General features: G+C 42.0%; 1 protein-coding gene across 16 annotated transcripts in view; it reads left to right on the forward strand.

Moving 5' to 3' along the window:
• LOC116947873 (protein TANC2-like) overlaps window positions 1–26215 on the forward strand; it is a 130738-nt gene that overhangs the window by 36263 nt on the left and 68260 nt on the right. For 5 of the 16 annotated variants that reach the window (XM_076069530.1, XM_076069572.1, XM_076069529.1 and 2 more), the window contains 2 exons: window positions 17789–17858; window positions 24148–24389. The exons of 3 other annotated variants lie outside the window; for them this stretch is intronic. In XM_076069530.1, the coding sequence (XP_075925645.1) occupies window positions 17789–17858; window positions 24148–24389 (312 nt within the window). Of the gene's footprint in view, window positions 1–15716; window positions 16061–17782; window positions 17861–22604; window positions 22760–24147; window positions 24390–25475; window positions 26120–26215 lie in introns of those variants that run through there. 8 more of the 16 variants (XM_032964119.2, XM_032964176.2, XM_076069539.1 and 5 more) reach the window with 7 other exon arrangements.

A 26215-nucleotide genomic window follows, 5' to 3' on the forward strand; every position in this document is an offset into this window, starting at 1 on the left:
GTTACAACATCAACCGCCATTCGCCACTAAGTGGCGGTGACATCACCACGACGCTTGTGCCAGGCCATGTGTACCTTGAGGCCACGTGAAATGTCGAACGCCCGCGGGCAGGAGGTCACGAGGCAGACCCAGGTGCCACGGGTCGACTGACTGAGATGACTGGCTGATGCCCCACCTGTGCCCCCTACTGTGCCAACCTGCTGTGCTTTAGCCACTCGGTGCTCCGCTCGTTGTTGTGAGCGTCGCTTCTCTGCCCTCCGTTGTTGTTGGAGGGCGACTGCCTCCAACTGCCCAATAGCGTCCTTCACGAGCCTCCTCCACAGAGGCCGATCTTGACACCGCTGGTACCAGTCATTGGCAAGTCCACTCAGCTCCACGTCCTCATGTACCACATCACTCCATCTCTTCTCTAGCCCGTGCCGCGCCCGTTTAGCCCCCTCGATCTGGCCAAACAAAAGCTGTTTCGGCATGCGGTGGCTGGGCATGCGGGCTACATGACCCAGCCAATGCAGCCTTGCCTGCCGGAGGAGCTCACCGATGGGACCTTGCCCAGATCTTTCAAGGATTTATGAGCTCCTCACACAATCCAGCCTGGTTAAACCCAGGATGGATCATAGGCAGGCCAGCCTAAATGTTTCCAACCGGCGAAGATGCTCCATTAAGGGGGTCCACGTTTCACAAGTGTAGAGAAGGGAGGGAATGACTGTGGCCAAGAAGACCTGAAGCTTAGTGCGGAGTGACAGACCAGGTAGCTTCCACACAGCGTTACGCAACCGATGAAAAGATATTGCCATTTGACTGATTCGGAGTGAGACCTCTGCTGTTAAACTGGAGCAGGTCATAAGCACACTGCCCAGGTATGGGAAACTCTCCACTCTCTCCACAACTGCCCCATCACCGATTGGGAGTTGTGGGGGTGGAGTGTCCGATGGTTCAAAATACCCAGGCAAGTGCTTAGTTTTGGTGGGGCTGATGGTAAGGCCCCATCTCTTAGTGGCACGCTCCAGTCTCAGCAGCAGCGTCTCCAACTCCTCCTCTGAATGAGCAGCTATTATCAAATCATCGGCATACATAACGTGGTTGAGCAATAGGGAGCCATCCCTTGACCGCACCCGGGCATCGATCTGTACCAAATGGAGATTCCCCTGGTACAGCTATTGAAGGCTTCACGAACTACGTGGTCAAAATAGATGTTAAATAATGTGGGAGCAAGAGGACATCACTGTCGCACCCCAAGGTGTACTCCCGGCCACGTAGTTTTACCCGGGCCCGCTCACCATCATGAAGGTCCTTAATGATTGTGAGCAGAAGGTCAGGGACTCCAAAAGCACGAAGAACAACTCAGAGCCCAGGCCTACTGATAGTATCATAGGCCTTGACCAGGTCAATAAAGCAGAGATGTAGGTCTTGTTGGAATTCCCTACACCTCTGCTGTAGCAGACGGACAGAAAATATGGCATCTGTGCAGGATCGCCCTTTCCTGAAACCGCATTGGGGCTCCGCAAGCCTCTCCTCAGCGTGCCTGGCAAAGTGATGTTGAATAATCCTTGCTAGGACCTTTCCCGGCACACTGAGGAGTGATGATGCCCCTGTAGTTGTTACAGTCTGTGCGGTCCCCCTTCTTAAAGAGGGGGACCACCAGGGCATCCTTCCAATCCTGCGGAACCCGTCCAGTGGTCCAGACTGTTGTTATGATGTCATATAAGCCAGTCTGTGCACAAACGCCACCCTCCCTCAGCATTTCGCTTGGGAGATCATCTCCGCCCGCTGCCTTTCCTGGTTTCAAACTCCGGATTGCCCTCAGTACTTCCTCAACAGATGCTACTTCAGCCAGCCACTCACAGGGGGTGACTTCTTCCAATATTTGAGATACCGCAGCCTTAGCAGGGTCATCCTCACTTTGTGCCACAATGTTTTCCTGGCTGAGGGATTTTCCCTCCCCCAGGACCTCACAGAAATGCTCCGCAAATCTGCAAACCTGTTCCTGGGGGTCGGAGATTGGATCACCATTTTTTCCCCTAATGATGGTAATAGGTGTGGCGCTGCAGGTTACTTTTTTGATGGAGTTAAATAGAGTTTTGTGATCGCGGGCCACTGAGGCAGACTCCATCTCCTCAGCAACCCGCGACCACCACCCATCCTTGCAGCACCTCACTGCTCTCCGAACCTCCGAGCGAAGGCTGCGGTAAGCCTCCTCATTCTCTGACGTGGGATTCTGTAGCCGATGACAGTGGGCCTGTCGCTTTTTCTCAACCATCCTGAACACCTCCTCTGTCAGCCAGGGTCTCTGGGGAGGTCTGGACCGCGTACCCAAAGCAGCCATTGCAGCTGCATGAGTCACAGTCCTAATCCTCGCCCATTTACCCTCGACATCAGGAGGAGTGGGGGACGATGCCAACCCCAGCCGCAAGCGATGATGAAATTCTCGCTTGCAACTTTCATCAGAAAACTGAGACCAGGCCACTTTAGGTTGGAATGGGGTCCTGGGTGTACACCCACCACCGGAGTGGAAGAATGGCAGGCGCATCTTACAGATGACTAGTCGATGGTCAGAGGGCAGATCAGCTCCACGGTAGGTCCTGGTTTCAAGGACATGGGCTCGCATCCGCTGCTCCGTCACTATGTAGTCCAGCAGATGTTCTTGCTTGGACCCGGCATGCATCCATGATGTTGTGTGGATGTGCCGATGCCGGAACAGCGTGTTGGTAATTACAAGCCCATGGGCTGCACAAAAATCTAGCAGCCTCCTACCGTTGTTATTGAGCTGATCTGGCCCATGCCCTCCAATCACCCCAGACCAGGTGCCAGCATCGTGACCAACTCGGGCATTGAAGTCATCCAACAAGATGACTCTATTCCAAGGGGCCACTTTAGCCAGCACCTGTGACAGGAGGTCATAGAAGGCATCTGACTCATCGGCTTTGTCTGCATCCCTCCACGGATGTTCGTCTTCGGTGGGGGCATAAGTAACCACGACCCCCACTCCTCGCCTCTGGTTGATGGGAAGGCGAGCCGAAAGTAGCCTGGGGCTTACAGCTTCCCACACCTCACCGCCACGCTCCCACGCCCCCTTCATTATTTTGTTCAAAAGAAGAGCCACACCCTGTTGTTTGGCAGTCTGCTGCCCCGAGTAGCGGACTGTCCACCCCTCATGGTGGCAGGAGCCAGAACCGGTCCACCGGACCTCCTGAATGCCACAGAGATCCAGGCGGTACCGGTCCAGCTCCCGACAGAGCAGTGGCAGCCTCTCCTCCGCAGTGAGCGTTCGAACATTCTACGTGGCCATCCGTAGTGGCTTTTCGTTGTTTCTGGTGGAGCCCCGAGGGTAGAGATTAAATCTCCTGGCTCCGCCAAATGGGGTTTGGCCAGGAGACGTCATAGACGCCTGTCCCCCCGGGGCCTCCGGCACAAGCTTATTAGTTACATATTTTATTCGTGGTTTAGTGGTAATTTATTGAAGGTGAGGGGTTACCAGCCCCTCGCACCTGTCCAGAGCCCCTGTTTAGCTACTGTGGTGGTCACAGACGCCATGAGGGGAGAAGCCAATCGGAATTGGCCCTCCCCCCACAGCACTGTCCACAACAGAGTTGCCCGTCCGGCACTGCGAGGAGGTAGAGGGTTGTTGTGCCGGACGCAAATAGTTCACACACTGAGTCACAAGCACATGTCTGTGTATTACACTGCTTAATAAGTGGTAGGCAATTGAAAACATAAATAGTATATTATGTGGTGTGACCAGTATGCATAGAATGTATATAATGCGTTATATGGTTAAAATATTTCATTTAAATCCACCAACCCACTGAGCTGCAATATCTTGTTGTGGTATACCAAGGTGAATTGCAAGTACAGCAGTAAAATTGGCATTAGTAATCAAGTTTAGATCATACATTCCACATAACAATCAGAATATGTATTTATACTGGAGGAATCCCATGAGCTATAAAGCTGTTTTTCAAAGATGTCCTTTAGGGGCAGGTAAGAACGTTACAACAACACAAAAACACGATAGGAGTGCAAAGTATAAGGAAGGAAAACAAATCACCCAAACACATAGAAATAAAACTAAAGCATCCCAATCCTACCAAACACCTCACTGAGGTATAAACTTATTTTTCCAAAGCATGACCAGCTGCTGAAAGAAGGCATAGATTTATATGTATCATGGTACTTTGATGCAACAATTAACCGAGCATCTGAAAATGAGATGATTTAATTCCTGATTTCATTGCATGCACCGATCCACACTTCTTTGAATCCTTTTTAGCTTTTTCCATTTTCTTTGTCAATATGCACGTCTCCGATCACATCAGGAGGGTATTTTATACCTCATGGCAGTTATTGAAGGCAGACCGCGGGATCAACGTGATATATATAGGCAGATGAGTGCAGGTTGAAGGGCTTTTGGAAAACGGATCTCAACATTGAAAAGTAACATACTATTGTGCATAAAGAAGAAAGTGTACCGTCTGTAAAATAGATGCAGTACTGTTTTAAACTGTTTAAAAAATAATTTAAATTAATCTTATTGAGTTCATGTTGCAGTCATGTTATATGGGTTAGGATTACTGTTTAGTATGCACAGTATTCCAATTTAGTGTAACTACACAATTATATTTGCTTAAAATTGGTGGCCCCTCTGGCACGTATAATGTCACATTTAAAATGTGAAGTAATGAATGGTAATTTTGTGCTCTTACAACCCATCTGGCCAGCATTACTGTAAAGCACAGACCTGTAAAAATGTACCCTGCCCCTCATAATTAAAGGCATCAAGTGTCTTATTTCAGCCTGGATCAATTGACCTTTCAACTCTTTCAACATTTGGCTGGCAATAATGAATGTCACTTGCCATGCAGACTTTAATTAAAGGCCCCAATAAATCATTAGTTTCATTTCAGACAGCTTTTAATTCAAGTAGTATATAGCAAACTGTTTATACCACTGGCATAAGGACTTCTGTTGTTTTACGAGTACTGGAAGGTACACGCAAACACTATATTTAATCCCTCACTGGGTAAATATTGCATCGTCATTCATCAGCTAATGTGCTACTTTCAGTGCATCAAAACTATGTTTTCTCAATGAATATGCCTTACTTCAGTTATAAAGTGATGCAGTTATCATGCCAGTTTTAACTCCTCTTAAATGATTTAGTTAGAATGATGTATATAATTTCAGTCACCAACGGGACATGCAATCATCGTCAGCCATTATCCACCGCCCCAAGCCGTTGTCATCTCTCAAGATTCTGTAACGTAACAAATCACCAGGCACATACACATGAGCTGATTTCATTGTTCCATCTCCTAGGCATGGATCCTTTTGGATGGTTAATTCCTAGGCTGCCATTCCATCACTATTTAACTATTAACTATCTCACTATTCTTGACTATTCAATCACTATTCTTTCCCATCGACTATCACATTTTCTGACATGTCCTGCTTAATTGTTGGAATGTTGGAATTCATCTGTGTGCAGAATATATGTACAATACTGTGTTGAAATATCAATATGAAAAATCTTAATTACGGTCATGTACATACTGTGTTATTGAAGATTGCTTGTCTATTAATTGAGTTATCCGAAGAACAAAAAAACATTCGATTGGTAATTCATACACATGTTGAATGCAATGTAAATCATTTTCAAAGCATTTTTATACATAGTATGGTTTGGATTTAATATGCTATCATTTAATGAATGGTTGTATGAAACATTAATTTTGGCAGTGAAACTGATGATATTTTATTGAGTGATGAAGCTCAGTCACCGAAGCATCACTTATATGCTAAAGGTTTATATTGCGGAGTGATATTACAGAGATGGATTCACAAATCGATATCCTCATTCTAGTGATAAATGTGGCATCCTGTTTTCTGTGAGTGACATGTAATATAGCCTTAGAAGGCCAGGGTTGACTACAATTTTAAAGTGAATCTCATACTGACTTGCAAAACTGGTAAAAGCATCTTCTCTCACTAAGATATACCGTCATTGACTGGATACTGTATTTTACTCACACACCTAGAGGATACGTATGCCATTCTTGGAGTTACATTCATAAACAGAAGAGAAACACGTGGATTAGAACATATATGCAAGCTAATTACATGATTCAAACCGTAAAGAAAAATAATTGGGCTTTAGTAGGATATGTCGGTAGATGGTCAATAATAATGATGGAATGGCAGCCAAGGGGTGAAACGTGCCCAAGAGGACACGTCGTAATGAAAGCAGCTCTTATCCTAGGTGGGTTTTTACATTGCAAGTATGTGAGGGATGAAAATGGCTTCGGGAGACCTTCATCCAGCAGTGGATTGATCATGGTTGATGGTGATGTGGAGGATAGTTGTGTATTTTCTGTATACAAATAATTCAGTCTGAATATTTAAAATATGGGAATTTCTATGTTATGGTATTCAAGGTAAGATTTTGCAGATTGCTGAAGAATTACTGAAGAATATCCACGCTTATCCACTGCTAAAAGTGATAGACAACAGAGTAGCTTGAGGTTAGAACCAGTATGTGACAAGGATGTATTTTGTCTCTCACTTTGTTCAAATCTTGTACTTAACTTTGTGTTCACTAAAACCATGGATATGGCAGAGATGGCAAAATACCAACGATTACCCTGGGTCATTTCCAACTCAGAGACTTGAAATGTGTGGATAAAGCAGGTTTCTTCGTTAGAATACAGACTGGGGATTTGCACAGTTTATTTTACCCAGTCTCAGAGCCTGAGGCTATACAATGGGACCATTACATAAACCTTCCCAAAATAAAATTCATGATAGTGGTTTAGGGATGTGAGCTGTGCACGTTTATTATAAGTGTAAGTAGGAAATGAGAGTGTGGAGGTAATATAGGGCTTGTATTTGGGTAGTCCAGTTACAGGAATGTGAAATTTATTTGGGGTAGTGATCATGAGTTCAATAGATGTAGCGCATTAGCAGGGCAGGCTTTTGAGGGACCACATAAACCACATTGGTATCGGTCCACATTGGTGTTAAAAGCCAAGTGTTTGAGGTAGGAGTGTTTTGTTACTGTTTGGATCAGAGAATTGGATTTTAATAAAGCAAATAGAAAATAATCCCCTGGCCTTTAGATGCACATCAATGCAGATAATGCTAGATATTTCATGGAAGGACCTTTTGAAGAATAGATTTGGAAACAAACATGTTATGGATATAATTATGAAAAGGAGGTTTCGATGGATGGGATATGGGCACGTAATGGAGGACTGGTGACTGAAACAGGCATTGGAGGGCTGAGCCAGAGTTCAGTGATTAAGTGGAAGTGGAGAACAGTATCTTCAATTAGAAAAGCATTAAATAGTACACTAACTTAAATAGTGAGATACTCTAAGAATGGATCTTTAAGAATAGGAATCAACATAACAACTCTGGGATCGGATCTAGCAAAAGCAAGGAAGCAAGAGCAGGATATGGAGGCATCAGCAATATTGTTCGTGGTGACCTCTTGACCTTCACTTGAAACAATATTCTACACCTATTGACCACAGTAGGGGATACGCACTGTTATGTAAAACATTTAATTCTATATAATGTGCTGGTGTCTTTTTTTGTCTTTTATGTGCATGCGTGCGTATATAAAAGGGTACTAAAACATTGAACTGACTACAATGCAGTAAAGCAATGCTATATAATAGCCTATTTTTAGATGTAATATGTAAAAGATGCTGCAGTTTCGTGAGACATAGGACAGGTTTCAGACAATACATTTTTCTTCAGAAAGCTGTAAAAATCATATCCAATTCTAGAAAGGCCACTGATGTGCTGTGCTTGATTACCGTTTGTTGCAATCAAATAGCATTGAAGATTCAGCCTGCTGTAATGATACTCTTGCCAGTTAAAAAAAAACATACACTGTATGTATTGAAATAAAAAAGGTAACACATAAATAATCAGATAATAAATTTATTGCTGAAATTAACGTAGTGTAAGGAAATTGAAGCAGCCATGCATGGCAAAAAATGCCTATAAATTATTGTGGTTGCGTTGGATCCTCTTTAATAGCTTTTTTAACCCAAATGACCATTGTGACCCTAATAGCCACTGGTTGTCAAAATGATATAATTCACAATGGAATAGGTTTTTATAGTGCAAAATGTATTGACTGGATGCAATTTTAAAAGTCACAAAGATATCTGGGATTGCTTGGATTCAATTAACAATACAGATAATACACTATCGGTAGCTGTGTTTATCATCTATTACTGTGTTTGACGATTTAGTAATGTACACATGGGATAATCCAATTTGTAATCTACAAAACAGATTTCAAAGGTGAGCGTCCAAGGTCAAGGCTTTTTTTGTTAAATTATAATCATTCTATTGCACAAGGCTTAGATTACATCATGCTCAGACATCATTAAACATTATACTCTGGGGCCTGCCTTTTAAAAAATATTTTTTCAAAAAGTAATAGATATATAAATGATGAGAGTATTTTGATACAGATTAGAAACACTTTACTTGTGTAATGTAGCTCTCAGAGACACCGTCTTGTTCAGTTATATGTATATTTATTATGAATAAAGTCCGCCAACTCACTGATAACTTAACGAGTAACCGCGGGTGACTATATACACTTGGGTAATTTAGATAGCTCTATTCTGAGACAACATAACTCTAGCCTTCCAAGACTACAAGGTGCCCACTCCAGGATGATGAAGACGACCCGCTCCAAGGTGATGACGGCGACGGCAATTCTCCCACAACAATAGCCTAGAGCCCCGGTTCGCGCCAGCTCTTATCCACCTCACGACCTGGCCACGCCCCTATTCCCGAACCCTCTCTCACCGCACCTGGCCCTGTCTCTGCCCTTATTACAATTTACGACCATTAGGTCCCATGCTTCCCCTCACGTGACCCTGTCAACGCTTGTATCAATCATTATTAGCAACCACTTAGGTCCCACATTACCCTCTTGAACAGAGAAGTTCCAGTTACGTTAATTAGTAACCATGGCTACGGGGAGCCGTACTGTCCCTACATCACCCTGTACTGTCCTTACACTTGGAGCAAAGATCAAATACTCTGGTTTCAAGAGTGACCGAGTGGATGGTATGCTACGGTAATGATTTATAAAGTGGCACCGCACAGAAATAAATTGTCTAATCCAGGCAGTTGGCTTTTACTTAAAGCTGTACATTTTTTTCATGGTCACCTATACTCATCAGTCGCAGTTTATATATATTTCATTCATTGTTGTTACATAGTATTTTGGGATGCTAACGTTTATACGCCTATTGATCACATTTTTTTCATACAAGTGTAGTGAGTTACTTCGAAACCACTATTCAGGAGACAACAACGTTTATTCTACATTACATAACATCATTACACATGGGACTACAATAAACCTGACTCTTACCCTCGTCACACACGAGACTATAACACTCCTATCTCTTGCGCACATGGGATAACTATAACCGGGTCAGAGCAGCCAATGTGCTGTCTGACCCACGACGTCGGAGACGGAGACAAAGACAAAGACGTAATACTTGGGTTCCACTTCACCTGCAGACAGCCCCGATATGCGATCGGGGCTCCCCTTTTGTCCCCTCGGTGTGACCTGGCTCCACCCTTGGCCGTGCCCCCTCTGGAACATTCCCAAAGGTTCCAGACTACCTTGCAAGTGCCACCTGCCCGGCTCCACCCTTAACCACGCGCCCTTCAGGAACTCTCCAGAAGATTCCTGGCTACACTTTCCGTGTCCCCTCGGTCACCTTTTCCCCCTACTTCTCACCCCACGTGCTTCATCCGATGCCGGGGTGACTCGTCTTCACATGCCCTCCTCCGCGAGCAGCCCTCACCACGCTCCCCCGTGACCTAGTACGTGGCAATTACTTGCTGCGCTGGCGAAGTGGCTGCTATTCCCTATTCTGTCGGTAAAACTCATTTGCCTCTTTCTCCTAGGACCCGGTACCATGCCCCTAGTGACCCACTGTATGGTACCGCATGGTGTGCTACCCTCTGCACCCATATTTCCTTGTTTTACAGCACTTCGGGCTACGCGCCGTAGTGATCCATTTTACATCACTACATAAGTATAAAATGCATGGGGAGGCTCTCATCCATCAGTGAATTGACAAAAATTGGGTGTACATGTCAAATTAAATACAGTATTCCACTATACAGCATATACACCATGATTGCAAAATTATTTTAAATGCTATTTATTTTCATGTTACAGTACAGCACTAGATAATTTCGCAATTAATATTCTGTATTGTAAAATTACTTCTGTTTTGTATTTCAGTCATTCTCTTTCCACGGCTGGATGAAGACCTCCCCAGGCCGTAATAATCGTGGGGATTTCTGGTCGTGGGAGGAATGGCAGTGCCAACTCTGATATCACTTGTCACTGATGTTAGCCATGGCCAAGAATTGAACTCGGGTCACCAGGTTCATGGCGCAGCATGAACTACTGCTCCAACCCCTCTGCTCAGTCCTATATATATATTGCCCTGCACTGTAGTTCTATCCAGTACTGAATAAGTAACATTATGCAAACAAGAGTACATACTGTGTGGTATCATTCCTTTAAAAATAATGCTGTATTTTATTCAGACAGTAATACGCCTTAAATCATGTGTAGTGAGTTCAACTGAGTCGCAGACGTTGTCTTGGGAGAAACACTATTACACCAACTCAACACAACATACCATAACTTACACTTGGGTGTTGAATGCCCATCTAACCACGCTACGGCAGAACTAGACATGGTTCGCTATCCCGGTCCGGACCACAAGCTGGGTCCCGGACCGCGTGGCTAGAGGCTTCTTCAACCCGACGTGGATCTTCTTCACCAACAACCTGAAGAACCCCGAGCCCCTCACGGGGCCCCCGTTATATCGGCCTGGGCTGGGGCTGGCTCCGCCCCTCGCCCCGCCCACCTTATAGATCTCTCGAGCTCTTTCCCGAAGGCTCCCGAGAGCTCCTTTATACCACGTGACCGCCCAGCGGCCCTCGTCCACTGGTGGCCCCCCTCCAATATCATCCGGTCACGTGTCGGCAGGTCAACCAGCGTATCATGCCCCAGCGTAACCATGGCTGGCTGACACTCCCTCACGCTCCCTCACCGGGAGCCCGCACCGCACACTGTACGTGGTGCCTTCGCGCTGACCAGCGCTCACCCAAGCCCCCCTAGGGCTGGTACTACGCCCAGTAACTGGGCTGCACATAATGACAACATATTATTCGCCGTGGCTTCGCAAGCCTAGCACCACACAGTGACATTCACAGTCACTACACATGTAATAGTCCATGAGTACAAAGGCATAGTTACTAAAAGTGCACACGCAAGATAATTTTTTTAAACTACTTTATTCTGGAATCCTGCTTAGATTGAATTTAATGTTTGGATGGGTTGGGGTGGCTTTGAACATAGCACACTATTGCAGGGCATACTCTAAAGATAAGGGAAAATAAAAATGTATTTTAAAATGTCAGATAAATTATTCATACGTGCGTGAGTGCAGCATGCATTGCAGGGATTTTGACAGTTCACACAACTGTGATAAATGGTACCTGACATTTCTACAAATGCTCCTTTAGAAGTGCAACTTTTCAGAAGAAAATGAGAGATGTTGAGTCAACCTGGTGCAAAACGGTTGTTTGGAAATTATATTGCCGTACATATATACATCCTCTAATTTTTATAGGGTAAATATGCTGTGGTTGGCACAACAACCCATACAGTATACAATGACATGATCCTGAAAAAGTAAAATATATTAAAACACTGGAAAACATCTCTTAATAATGGAACTGTCAGCAAAATCCTGTGTACATATATAGTACCGGGAATATTCACACGATCAGTGTGAAGTGTGTACATTTAAACGAAACATTATGCATTCCTAAGATCCTTGTCTAAACATGTTGATATTGTACAATGCTGTGTTATGTTTTGCTGCAAGCACTTTCAAAAATGCTCGCGTGCTTTTTCGCCCTGCTGCCATGCTTGCTTGCATGGTGAACGTTATATTTGGTCCAGCGGGATACGTTTGGTTGGCCAACAGTATGCCATCTGTAATTCCACGTGATGAGTGGACTGTGTGATACAATAACAGTGGTACATTTGCATTCTGAATCCATCATTGCCTCATATATATGTGCAGTGTCATGTAGAATCACTCAGTCGGACACGTTGTTCCAAGTCACCTGCTTACACTTTATTACTCTATTCTTGCACCAGTTGTAGGCGCTCCTATCTCTGTCTATAGGTCACTTTGTTAACCAACTTCCCCTATCTTCTTTACACCTCGCTGACCTGCCTGCGGCAGCTCTCCCTCACAGCAGCTCCTTATTTACAGCTCCGCACACAGACAGCAGCTCACACAGAGCTTGCACATAGCAGCGCTCACACAGAGGCTTCGCTCACGCAGATCTTGCACACAGCTGCTCTTCTTCTGCGCCGCTGCCCTCACCCACTCACTCGTCCGATCCGGGCGGGGGGATCAACCATCACCCGTCCGTCGACTCGTGAGGGTTGAGGTCCGTCCCTGGCTTGAGCGGCAGCGGCGAGATCTCTTCACCTTGGTTCTAGAACCTGAACTCCCGCTCCGCTCTCACACACCCCCTTATATCCTCCCAAGTATCCAGCTCCTCCCTCGTGTCTCTTTCGGAGTAATTGATGGCCCGACAGGCCATCAATTACTCCCTATCGCACGTCTTAAATGCGACACCTCCGGTGTCACCGTACGACCCCGGACCAACCCCGTCTGCAACCGAATCTCCCGTTAAAGAGGTTTGCACGTGCAACCTTACGTTGCACACGTGCACCTGCCTGCCCTCGGTTGCCCTCGGGCAGCAGTGCGCACCGCGTATTTTGTTTGCCACACTGCATCTGTATGTATGTATGTGAGGCGTTGAAATAAAGTAGAATAAAAAATCACGTTATCGTGCTCGACTTGTTTGCGAGGTTCAACTGCGATACCACTCGGCGACCTGGAATTTGTCTGCTGAGGCAGTGCAGGAGTTGGACCCCCTTGCGCACTTTGTCCATCTCAAATCTCAGCTCCAATTCAAATGACAAATTATTTAAATTGAGCCCCGGTTGTTTGATTTATTAGAGTCAATTGCAAGGGCAATGGAGTGACAGCAAACGCACTTCGATTATTTGACGTTTCCTTTTTTTTACAAAATCTCAAACTTTGCAGTTGCATATTACAGATTGAATGAGATAGGTCTTCCTGTTCATACAGTAATGCAGTCCTGTAATATAAGTATATTTTTTCAATGATATATTATAACCAGTGCAATCTGTCCTGACCTACACAGTTTTTAATACATTTATGAGCGCGCAGCAAAAACACACGCCGTGTGTGTTTACGCGTGTGCATTCACTGAGTACATGCATGCGTGTGGATGCTTGCATTGTGCACGTGCGTGCAAGGGCGGGCAGGCTGTGAATGCATTTTGGTGCTGCAGAGGTTGACATACCAAGGTCCCCTATCACAAATGATGGATGAACCCTGGATTAAACTTATGGGACGAGACCGTTGCTTTTTATTGTATCTTAGATTGGCCTGGGGCTCATTTCTTTGGTAACAAGTGTCGTGTATCTCTGTGCTGTGGATGTGCGAGATATGTTTTTGTTTGTGTGTGTGTGCTTTTGCACAGGCGTGTTTATGTGCATTTTAAAAAAATATATAATGTATATGTCAATGATACTGAAATGCGTATAGTGGTTTGCATTCCCTTTTATACTGTGCATTATGATGTATTGTGCATTAGAATTAATTGTAATGCATTTACAAAGGGTTTCATTGTATTCAGAATAAATGGGTTAAAATAAGTGCATACTGCTGTGCATATTTAGTTAGCCATGTTTAATTCGGTAAACGATTAACCATATAGTCAACCACTGTAGGCTGAGCTTATTCAACGGAGGAATATGGAAACTACACGAACTCTCCTAAAGCCCCCTCGTGGCTAGCAGACATACACAATGGCATTTAGCGCCTGAAAATATTGCCGTACACACGGATAAACACAGTAAACCATTTTTGACCGATGAAAGGCAATGAAATATGGGAACTGTGCATCTGTGACCCACCATAATGGCACGGGGGAATGTGTACCATGCCTTAATTGGAACTTGAATAAATCATTACGCAGATGTCGGGTTCTCCTTCTAATGCCTTTTAATCACAAGTAGCAGTTACATTTTATTTCAAAGGTTAAATAATTATAGTTACAGCTGGGAGAATTTTTTTATAGCAAGTTACTACCCTGCCTTTTCAATAGTGTTCTTGTTTATTGTATAAATCTGAGGCCTCCATCCAGCAGTGGATAGATAATGATTGATATATTCACGATATATAAACAATGTACCATTTTATGATCTCTTCTCGCTTGTCTCAATATACATGTTGCTTTCCAGATTTGACCAAGACGATAATTATATAAATCCAGTCTTTCTTTCATCATATAGTTCAGCTTACAGTATGAGTAATAATGTTTTAAAATCCAGTACCTTACCGTACAATATCAAAAGATGGCATGTTATAGAGTATTAGAATGGAAACTAGCATGCAGTAGACATTTATTTACCCATTAACACCAGCAAGTCATTTTGGAAGCAACGCTGAATTTATATTACACAACAGTTAGTCTGACAGACACAAAACCTCGTGGGTCGGACAGGTTTGGGATGCAAGAGCTGGCTCAACATTGAAACCCGTGTTAACACATTTTGTACAATTCAACCCAAGCGACTCTGCAAGTGTAAACTTTAAGCCGTTATTTTAAAAAAATACCGTGTACAGTATTGTTTAATGGATTGTCTCGTTTTATGTGACAGGTATAATTTTGTCTCATTAAGGGGGCTTGAATTAACTTTAAAAGCAATGGTTATTTCAACCATATTCACAAACTTTAACCATACCTAAAAAATACCTTCGTTTAAGTGCTATATGCACTGAGTGTACATGTATTATACTTTTTCAGTAATTTTGCAGTGTTTCATATGAAAAAAAATCTCATTACTTTGTAAGTGTCTGATCTTATTAAGTTATATTTTATTATTTTACTTACAAACCTGATCAATTTCAAGAGTAAATCAATGTACTATGACACGTCTGCTTATTAGGATCGCATGCCAACAGATACTTCAGCCTCGTGTTGAAGCAGATTTGGAGTACCTTGAGCTCAATTAATCTGCCGTGAGAAGGGACAGCTGCATCTGGTGGATTAGCCCCATTAAATTAGAGGCACCTGGACTCTATGAGGCTCTGGTTCCGGCAAGATTTTATCTTGAAGGCCTCGCTAGTGACGTCATCAAGTGACTGATCTATTCCGTCTCCTTTACCCATTGCCTATTCTGGTGATCACTACAAATGAGCAGCCTTTACACATTTTTTTAAAAACAGTAAAGATACATTTAGATGCTGCTTTTTTTTGATGGTTTTGAATTTCATTAAAAAAATGGTAAAATGTGGCAGGATTTTAAAGTATTGCATAAAGTTAAAGCCACCGATGTGCAAAGTCAATTGTTACTCATCTTAATTGTGGCACTCGGGACGAGCGTAACGCTTTCTTACCTTCAAATTGTGAAAGACTAAGTGCAGGTACAATATGATGCTTAATACAGAGAGTGTGCATGGGTTCGATCTCGACCCTGACGCCTGCATATTTGGAGTTTGCATGTTCTTCCCATGGTCGTGTGGATTTTTCTCCAGGTCTGCTTTTCCCCTCCGCATTTAGAAACATGCATTTAGAGTATTTGGCTGCTTTACATTTCCACGTGATAAGCCAATTTGTATCATTCTAGAATTTGTGGCCAGGTCACTTCTGAAAAAGAGCGATATAGCTCAGTGGGCCTTATCTGGTAAAATTAAATTTTCTTTTCATAGTTTAGTAGAAATCCAATAATTTACGATCCGATAATCTGCGAATCCCTGTAATTTGTGGATTATTGGTCGTTAGCGACTGCTCCCATAATCGCGGACCGCAAACTGTGATCCGAAGAAGTGGGCGGATTTAACGTGGAGCTGCAGGCACAGAGCTGAAGGGAAACATGGAGGTAAGGTTTTAATTTTGTTTGCCACATTTTTTTTGTATCGGCACAGACCAGCTATACTGACATGATTTGTTGAGTATAAAATCTAATTAGATTTTAATTTTTTTACTTGGCTATGGAGTCTAAAAAATTCTAAATAGAATTTTACATGTGGCAGATTTGCACCATTTGTGTCTTAGAAAAAACTCCTTACCTCGTAATCTGCAAATGTATCACAATTTAATTTTGCTGATAATCACGTGCCGCGCTTCCCCCGTAACCCACATTTTTTGCAAATGAATGGAGTCGCGCAGTTTTCCTTTCAATGCGGGAATAACACCGCATCGGCTAAAAAAACATATTTTTTATCATTATTTAGTCTAACCTCCACAGTGTGCCATGGATCTGAAAGTAATGTAATAGACATTCAGCTGCCCAACAAATAGATATTGCACTATCAGTCACTACTGACTTGAATACTATGCATGATTGTGGTGACAAAAACCTGGTCAAGTTCAACAACCAAAAAACCTTTCACGATAATATCCACACTTCCATCATTATATTCGTATCTACAATAAAACACTACTTGACAGTCTCATCTGACCTGTCTTGGAATGGCTATACAGTTTCACTAAGCTAGTTAAGGAGGCATCCTAGGAGCTAGGATTTATTTTCTGTGTCAAGGCCTTTTTCACTATGAACAATTCGTATCATACAAAGCACAATGTCGGGCAAAGTTGGAATATTGTTGTCATATCTGGGATTGAGCAACCAGTTTCTACCTGACTGTACTTAATAGGATTCAGCTTAAAGCAGTCAGGGTGATTGGTGGTCCAGCACTCACTAATTTACTCCACAGTCACTCGCTCATTGGCAGTCAGTAACCACCTTATCACGCTTCCATCGCTACTACCATGGTTACTGTCCCCCTGAACATCACTCATTGATTCCTCCACCCATGTTGAGGACTAGGTCGATGAGACTGGCTGTTTTGTCTCATCCATACTGTGTTCAACAAACTTACTTATAATCACACGTCTATTTCTGCTACTTAACTTGTAATACTCAACTTTCTAATTCCCTCCCACACTTGTCTTTTACCAAGCTCTCATAACCTTGCTAAATTAAAAAAAAACGTGTTAAATCGTATCTATTACAACTTTAACCGTGCTGTTTGTTGCTGGTTCCTTGGCTTTGTGGGCCTGTGGGCCTATGCTCGGCAATAGTGTCAAAAATAAGCCTCTTCTGGGTCTACACACTCCTGCTCTTTGGATGGTGTGATGCCTCAAACCTCCTGTACAAAAGTGGATCATATGGGAACAGAGCCTTTGCTTTTGCAAAGAGGAGGAGGAGGAGGAGAGGATAAAGGACCCATAAATCAATGCTGAGCTGTTCCCTGACATCTTCAGAAATGGGAGCCACCTGATGAACTCCTGTGTATCCTCTGTGAAAAGGGCACAGCACTACTCTCGGTTCAAATTACTTTTATTATTTTGTGCATTTGAAGTGAGTGAAAAAATTTTCTCATCAACTCTAAAGGAAAACTGAGAAAAAATAGCTTTTCAATAAAATATTGAAGATGATGACCATCTATGCATTTGTCAATTATACTTACATGTTTTATTTTCTTTGACATTTAGGGCACATTTTGTACAGTTCGCATTTGGCATGTTTTGTGTGAATGTACAGTTGTAATCAGAAAGTTATCTTGCAGGTTCTAAGCTGACATTTAGATTTTTTTTTTGGCAGATAATGGGATGGAGGACAGTGCTCACAAAAAGCGATCCATTGCTGGGCTGGGCACTTTCAACAGAAAATCTGGTAAACGTTCTTCTTTTATCCTTTGATTTTAGGTATCCACTATTAAGTTAAAGTGTATCAACATTACTGTAATCTCTTTCCTTTCATATTAAGTTCCAATGCTGTGTTTGAATGCAATATGACAATTATCTATAAGGGTCCCATGATTGTTTTGGTTCTCAGGTTGCCTCATGGTAAATCTGCAATTATTATGTGTAAAATGCGAAAGGTAGATTGCTGACCTCTCTTAAACAGCTTCTCTGTCATACCCTCTTGTACAGTACATGAGTTCTTATACACAAAGGAATGCACAGATGGGTTCAAGTACCCACTCGCTGTACTGCCATCTCCAGGTCACCTTTGAGCCCAGCAGCAAGCTTAAGAATCAAACCAGTGATTCAAAACCCGCTAGGTACACCTCTTCGGCCGGCTGTTAACCCTTTCACAATAATGATTGCAGTTGACATTTCACGTTCATGGAAGACTGCAATTAGCATCTGCAGTATGTGGTTGATTGTTGATGCAGTTCAATTACTGGCATGAGTATGCACTGTAATATATTGTATGACATTTATTGGTGGCTTAGATTAGATTTTGATGAGATTTTTTACCTTGAAAACTACTGTAAATATACCTTTTGTCATATCTTTCCTGTGTCAGAATTCAGTCAATTTTTATACCATATGTTATTCCATGTTACTCCAATGTTATACCTTTTATCATATTTGCACATAATGTTACTTTTTAAAATATGATTAGTACAGTAATGTTTTGTGACTGAGAATATTTTTATATTGAGGTATATTGCATAAACGTTATTCATTTGTAATACAACACTATATTGTTAGTTTTGCATGTCTTTTATCTAATACGTATGCATCTGTAGCCTTTTAAACATGAAAAAATTGGTTAATAAGTATTGAACTCTTACCGGACATTGGTGCATTAAATCTCATATCCCTTGGCACATGATCCGGTTGCAATCAAGCTATGAAGCTCTCAGTACTAATTCACCATGCAGTCATTATGGACAGATCCAAATGATCACATGTCAATCAAAAATGCGGAGGTTGATGATGCACAGTTTTCAAAGCATTTACAGTAAATGCATTAACATTTCACGAAATTGAATCACTTCACGAGGAAGGGTTCTTTAGGTAAAAATAAGCCCATTGCAATGTAATCAAAAGTTGTGTTCACCCTAATGATATTCTCGTAAGTTTTGATGTCACTTCTCTGTTCACGAGGGTTCCGGTCAACGAGTCAATTAAATTACTCGACACTCTGGTAACGAACAAAGGTTTAGCCAAAAATATCCCAAACCTCACTGAACGCTGTCTGAAGAACACCTATTTCTTATGGAAAGGTGACTTCTATAAACAAAAGGAAGGAGCAGCAGTGTGCTCTCCTTTGTCTCCTGAGAAAGCGAATTTGTACATGGAAGATTTTGAAACAAAAGCAATGGCTTCAAGGACACTGAAACCCCCTGCTTGGTTTAGATATGTGGATGATACATTGGTGGTCCGGCCACACGGAAAATATACACTTAACGAATTTCTAAATCATCTCAACTCGCAAAACCAATCCATCCATCCAGTTCACCATAGAAGTGGAAGCTGACAGAACTGGATATTCTGCTCGGACGGGGTCGACATGGTAAAATAACACACAGCGTTTACCGAAAGAAAACGCATACCGACGCCTATTTCAATGCAGAGTCACACCATCACCCCGCACAGAAATCTGCTCTTATCAAGACGCTCATTCATCGAGCTAAGAAAGTATGACATGTGAAATTAAACATTTTAAAGAAGCACTGCATATGAACGTTTGCAATGATGCACAAATCAACAGGGCATTGAATGCCAAAACCAAATCAAATAACACTAGCATTGAAACTGCCCAAGTAATTAAAACGATCAAAATACCGTACATTGCGGGAGTAATTGATAAACTAGCCTGATGTTTGGAAAAACAAAACATCCGAGTCAGATTTGGCACGGTACATAAAATACATAAATTAATATCTGGTACAAAATATGTATTACCGAAGTTATCAACAGAAGGTGTGTACAGGATTAACTGCACTTGTGGCAAATGCTATGTTGGGCAAACAGACGAATGATCAGCACGAGACTAAAAGAACATCAGAGAAACATGGAATACTCCCAAATACAACTATCAGCAGTAGCAGAACACGCGTGCCAACAAGGACACTCAATTGATTCTGATAATGGTAGATAGCTACCGATTTAGTGCTGCGTGGAAGCGAATCATCAAATAATACATTGTTTAAATGCATGGCTATACAGGCAACGATAATTACATAGGGATTACCATTGGTACGACTATTTTAATACACACAATGGACAGGAAGGACAAGATCAAAGGGCTCATATAATGCACATGAATAATGTAATTTGACTCATGAATCCCCCCACATCTACGCCTCTATATAAGGAACGAAACAAGTGGACTTCTGCGCAAATATGGCTGTTGCCTGATGAAGCTAGTTGTAATTACTGGCGAAATGTCGTACTCAGATTGTAAATGTTGTGGCTTGGCTCTCCAACACACTGGTGTGCTGTACAAGAATACCTTGCACTTTCGACTGGTTAGGGACCAGAGCATGGACGAATGTCAAAAATGGATGAATGTCAAAGCAGGGCCTTTACAGTGAGGGAAAAAAGTATTTGATCCCCTGCTGATTTTGTACGTTTGCCCACTAACAAATAAATGATCAGTCTATAATTTTAATGGTAGGTTTATTTGAACAGTGAGAGACAGAATAACAAAAATATCCAGAAAAACGCATGTCAAAAATGTTCTAAATTGATTTGTATTTTAATGAGGGAAATAAGTATTTGACCCCCTCTCAATCAGAAAGATTTACGGCTCCCATGTGTCTTTTATACAGGTAACGAGCTGATATTAGGAGCACACTCTTAAAGGGAGTGCTCCTAATCTCAGCTTGTTACCTGTATAAAAGACACCTGTCCACAGAAGCAATCAATCAATCAGATTCCAAACTCTCCACCATGGCCAAGACCAAAGAGCTCTCCAAGGATGTCAGGGACAAGATTGTAGACCTACACAAGGCTGGAATGGGCTACAAGACCATTGCCAAGCAGCTTGGTGAGAAGGTGACAACAGTTGGTGTGATTATTCGCAAATGGAAGAAACACAAAAGAACTGTCATTCTCCCTCGGCCTGGGGCTCCATGCAAGATCTCACCTCGTGGAGTTGCCATGATCATGAGAACGGTGAGGAATCAGCCCAGAACTACACGGGAGGATCTTGTCAATGATCTCAAGGCAGCTGGGACCATAGTCACCAAGAAAACAATTGGTAACACACTACGCCGTGAAGGACTGAAATGCTGCAGCGCCCGCAAGGTCCCCCTCCCTGCTCAAGAAAGCACATATACATGCCCGTCTGAAGTTTGCCAATGAACATCTGAATGATTCAGAGGACAACTGGGTGAAAGTGTTGTGGTCAGATGAGACCAAAATGGAGCTCTTTGGCATCAACTCAACTCGCCGTGTTTGGAGGAGGAGGAATGCTGCCTATGACCCCAAGAACACCATCCCCATCGTCAAATGGAGGTGGAAACATTATGCTTTGGGGGTGTTTTTCTGCTAAGAGGACAGGACAACTTCACCGCATCAAAGGGACAATGGACGGGGCCATGTACCGTAAAATCTTTGGTGAGAACCTCCTTCCCTCAGCCAGGGCATTGAAAATGGGTTGTGGATGGGTATTCCAGCATGACAATGACCCAAAACACACGGCCAAGGCAACAAAGGAGTGGCTCAAGAAGAAGCACATTAAGGTCCTGGAGTGGCCTAGCCAGTCTCCAGACCTTAATCCCATCGAAAATCTGTGGAGGGAGCTGAAGGTTCGAGTTGCCAAATGTCAGCCTCGAAACCTTAATGCCTTGGAGAAGATCTGCAAAGAGGAGTGGTACAAAATCCCTCCTGAGATGTGTGCAAACCTGGTGGCCAACTACAAGAAACGTCTGACCTCTGTGATTACCAACAAGGGTTTTGCCACCAAGTACTAAGTCATGTTTTGCAGAGGGGTCAAATACTTATTTCCCTCATTAAAATGCCAATCAATTTATAACATTTTTGACATGCGTTTTTCTGGATTTGTTTGTTGTTATTCTGTCTCTCATTGTTCAAATAAACCTACCATTAAAATTATAGATTGATCATTTCTTTGTCAGTGGGCAAACGTACAAAATCAGCAGGGGATCAAATACTTTTTTTCCTCACTGTATTTAGCTTGCAAATTTATTTTAGACGGCGAAAAACGTACATGCAAATAACTACAGTAAATATAAAAGCGTAATGCAAATAACTATAGTAACTATATAAACATGTGTGCAACACCTAAATAAACAGAAATAAAAGAAAAAGAAACGTAATGATGAATAAACAAAACTAAATAAATAACCAAAACGAAATAAATAAGTAAAATGATACCTTTAAATATTTTTATTTTGCTTAAGTGGACGATGAAAATATTGGTGATTATGGGGGAATCTAGGTTCATAAAATATGAAGGAGAAAATTGGTGAGTATGAGGTTCATCATCAGAACCGGAAATAAATATCTTTCTTTTGGGAGAAGGGGACTTTGATTTAGATCACAAAAATAACTATGAATTGTTTACATTATAATCACAGAAATAAGTACAGGATTAATAATATATGAATAAACACAAATATAAGAGATGCTCACTGAACGACTTCTATTCAAAGACTGAACGTAAAAGATGGCGCATGGCGCGAACGTCGTGGAAGGTTGGATGAAATCGGACGAAAAAGGAAAGCACGTGGACGAAATTTGAAATGTGGTTATAATTGAAAACGGCTGAAAAATCGAAGCGACGAAAGTCAAGTGGACGAAAGTCAAGGTATCGCTGTACTCGTGACGAATTGGCATGTTCTCTTTATGTGACAACCCTTACTAGTTGGCTGTGTCGGGTGGTGGCGGGTTTTAACGACACAAACAAAAATTCTGACTAAATATCACTGGCATCACCATGACAGATATATTATGGATAAAAGTAACTGGCAGATTGTGAATAAAGCTTGCTGTGGGGCTGTAGGTGGTTCATAAGCTGTAAATATTATAAAACATGGCATGTTATTACCTCACTGAACTTGCCCTCCAGATTGATTTAACTGTCCACCACTATATTTTGTACAACTCACCCTTTTCATAGATTTTTTAACTGTACGGTGATGAATGATGTTCTTGTCAAAGTTCAAAATGAAGTGGCATAGTTGGTACAAACTAGATTCAAAGCTTTCGTGACTGCAGAAATTACTCCTTGGTTCTTTCGGTAAAGTCACGTAGTTTACTATGTTTTTTTTCTCTCTCATTCTTACCTAATGATGGTTGCTTGTGTTGCAATCGAAACGTCGTATTCTATTATTATTTTATTTTCTACGTGACTTTACCAAAAGAACCAAAGAATAGTTGGTACAGTTAATCTTTTTTTCAAATTCACTGGTTTATTTATAAGTTCACGTAAAGAAGGATCTTAAAAACGATGTTGTTTTAAAAAACAAGATTTGTTGACAAATGTTCAAATATAGCCATGGTAGAAACATTTTAAAAAACATCCGTATGTTTGTATAACTTCTATTGAAGGTGCCTTACATGAGTTTGAATTTATCCATGGACACTTTTATAGAAACAATTCTGCACTGAAGCACGTGTACATGTTATTGAAATGAATACCAATGATTAATATACATTTAAAAGAATGCATTTAAAGGAAACACACTGTAGTTTGTAAAACTGAAGTAAATATTGCATACTGTAGTTCAAATGGTTGAGTGCATTTACAAAACAAATATTAGAAAACTCTTACTTTATTGGCTTTGAGATGCAGTTTTTTGGGAACAAATAACAGTTATATCATGAAACGCTGTCCACTTCGCACAATTATGAGACTGTTTTTATTTTGCCCCTAATATATGACATAACTGTATATGGGTAAACCTACAAAGCACACTAACTCTGCTGATAACCGATCAAAGGTGGCAGTATTATTCTACTTTAAATAACACAACACTGATTATACTGTAATATTAACATTATTCCTTAGATGACTTTGCGCTTGGAATTTAGATAACCTCTGGTCTTCAAAAACTACATAAATTGTTCAACTGAGGGTACATTGATGCACATATTACGTCAAGTTTGAATGCACAGGATAAGCAGGTATTGTAGACAGCATGGGCCAGCATGTCTAATTTGTGCGAAATACGTTTAACTTGCTCACACCCATGTTGGAGGTCGAGATCAGTACCTGAAGCACTACGGCACGGTGAGCGGGAGCTTGGGTCTTGTGCCGGACGTTGAACCCTTGCCGTACAACTCTCTGAGCCCGAGCCTGGGAGGGGGTTCCAAGGTGGGTGGAGGGGCTGGAAGCTTGCACGCCACTGAGGGCACGTCTGCATCCCTGCCCACGTCTCCACTCCTCTCGAGACACATCGGTGGCATGAGGCCATGGTCTGGACACAAATCCCCAGGTAAGTGAGTGTAGTGAAGCCGGTATTAATAACACCATGTGTAACACGATTTCTGTGCCTGGGTAGTAAGTGTTGTTTTTTTATTGCTTATGCCTATTATATCCCACAAACTTTGATTTCATGACCAGGACTTTACGCGAAGGAAGGGCACAAATGCACACCACGTTTTCTCATTGGAAATAGGTAAATTTCAAAATATCACTGTCCTGGTCACAAAAGCAAAGTTTGAGGGGAATAATAGCCATTGAATGTAATTTTGAGGCATAAGCAATTAGGAAATAACACTTACTACCCAGGAACAAAAAATATATAAATTTGTTACACAGTGTTATAATGGAGTGGATTATTAACTTTGCTTTTGTGTCCTGGTCACAAAAGCAAAGTTCGTGAGGAATAATAGCCATTCATTTTCTGTAATTTTGAGGCATAAGCAATTCGGAAATAATACTTATCAACCAGTGACAATTTTTTTGTTACACAATGCAATCATTACTCTTCTAATCTGGCTGGTAGCTTTGCAGATAGGGAGCTTGGCTCACAATTATGTACAGTCGATGGTTATGAGTGCAAATTCTGGTGGGTGTTCATACCTCCAGGGTTGATTATAAGGATAAAGAACATTGACCACTGCATTAACCGATGGTATCAGTATTCATTTTTATAATTTACGACGTAGAGCTTTTTTTATTCCCTATGGTTTTTTTTAATATTCCACGTATTTACGTGCGTTCTTTGGGTTTTGTTTGCACTTACAGCTGCCAGTGCACAGAGCACAGAGGCCCACTGGGATGCAACATTCAATCTGTAGTTACTATGGTAACATATTGGCTTGCAGGAAGCCAAATGGGTTTATTTTTTTGACCAGCAACTGAAGTGTGTAATATAGTTCTTCCAAATGGGATAATTTAGCATAGTATACTAGAAATCTATATTCATGGTATATATATTACTTGCCAGTACTCTCATTACCAAATAGCAGTACTGTCACTTTATTGTTGTATATCTGATTACATTTTTTACAGAATTAAAGATGCCACGCATGGTTAAGCTGGAAAGCGTATTACTACAATAAAGTAATAATGTTTCCCAATATAGAACAGTTTAAAATGTGTATTCTGAAACTTTGCTGAATTGCACGTTCAATTCTTTCGGTAATCCTGTCGTGGTCGGCAATACTGTACTGATGAATCGTAAATGTCCCTGTGTAATCTTTTACAACGCCCAATTGGGCGTTAGCACAATGTTAAAGTGCAGCTTTTCTTTCTTGCAGAAAGGTCCCATAAATCCAACAAGTGAGCCCAGGGGCTTTTGTCCAGTTTTACACAAACCCATTAACATTACAAAAGCTATAGCCCCACTGGGCAGCCCGGTGCCCATGCTTTGAGCTTGGTTTCCAAGTAGCCATCATTGCTCCTGAAAAACTCGTGCTCTGGCCAGTATTGCATCACACTGAAGTTATATCAGTTACAGATTTAAGCCAAGTGCGCAGTTTTCAGTGAGAGCTATGAATGGTGTTGCTGTCGGAATGTTGTCTGGGTGATGAATGAACTACGATGCCTTGCCTAGCACAGAAGTAGGAACGTTAAAGAGTGGTGATGCATCGGAAAGGTCGGAAGACCGATGAACGATGAGATGTAGATCCGAAGTGGGTTATGAGGTTCAATGATTCAGGATTGACTGAATTGTTGCTGTTGGACTTATTCACCTCATTTATGACTGTGACCTTCAAGGTAAGAAGAAACAACAGAGACGACGGTTGATGTTTGCTTTGCTTATCACTCTCAGTTACTCCCTGACAAACGTACCGAAGGGTTTTGGAGTGTGCG

Source organism: Petromyzon marinus, chromosome 2 (genome assembly GCF_048934315.1).
Source record: "Petromyzon marinus isolate PM22_M1 ecotype Great Lakes invasive population chromosome 2, UKy_Petmar_22M1.pri1.0, whole genome shotgun sequence".
Taxonomy (NCBI): domain Eukaryota; kingdom Metazoa; phylum Chordata; class Hyperoartia; order Petromyzontiformes; family Petromyzontidae; genus Petromyzon; species Petromyzon marinus.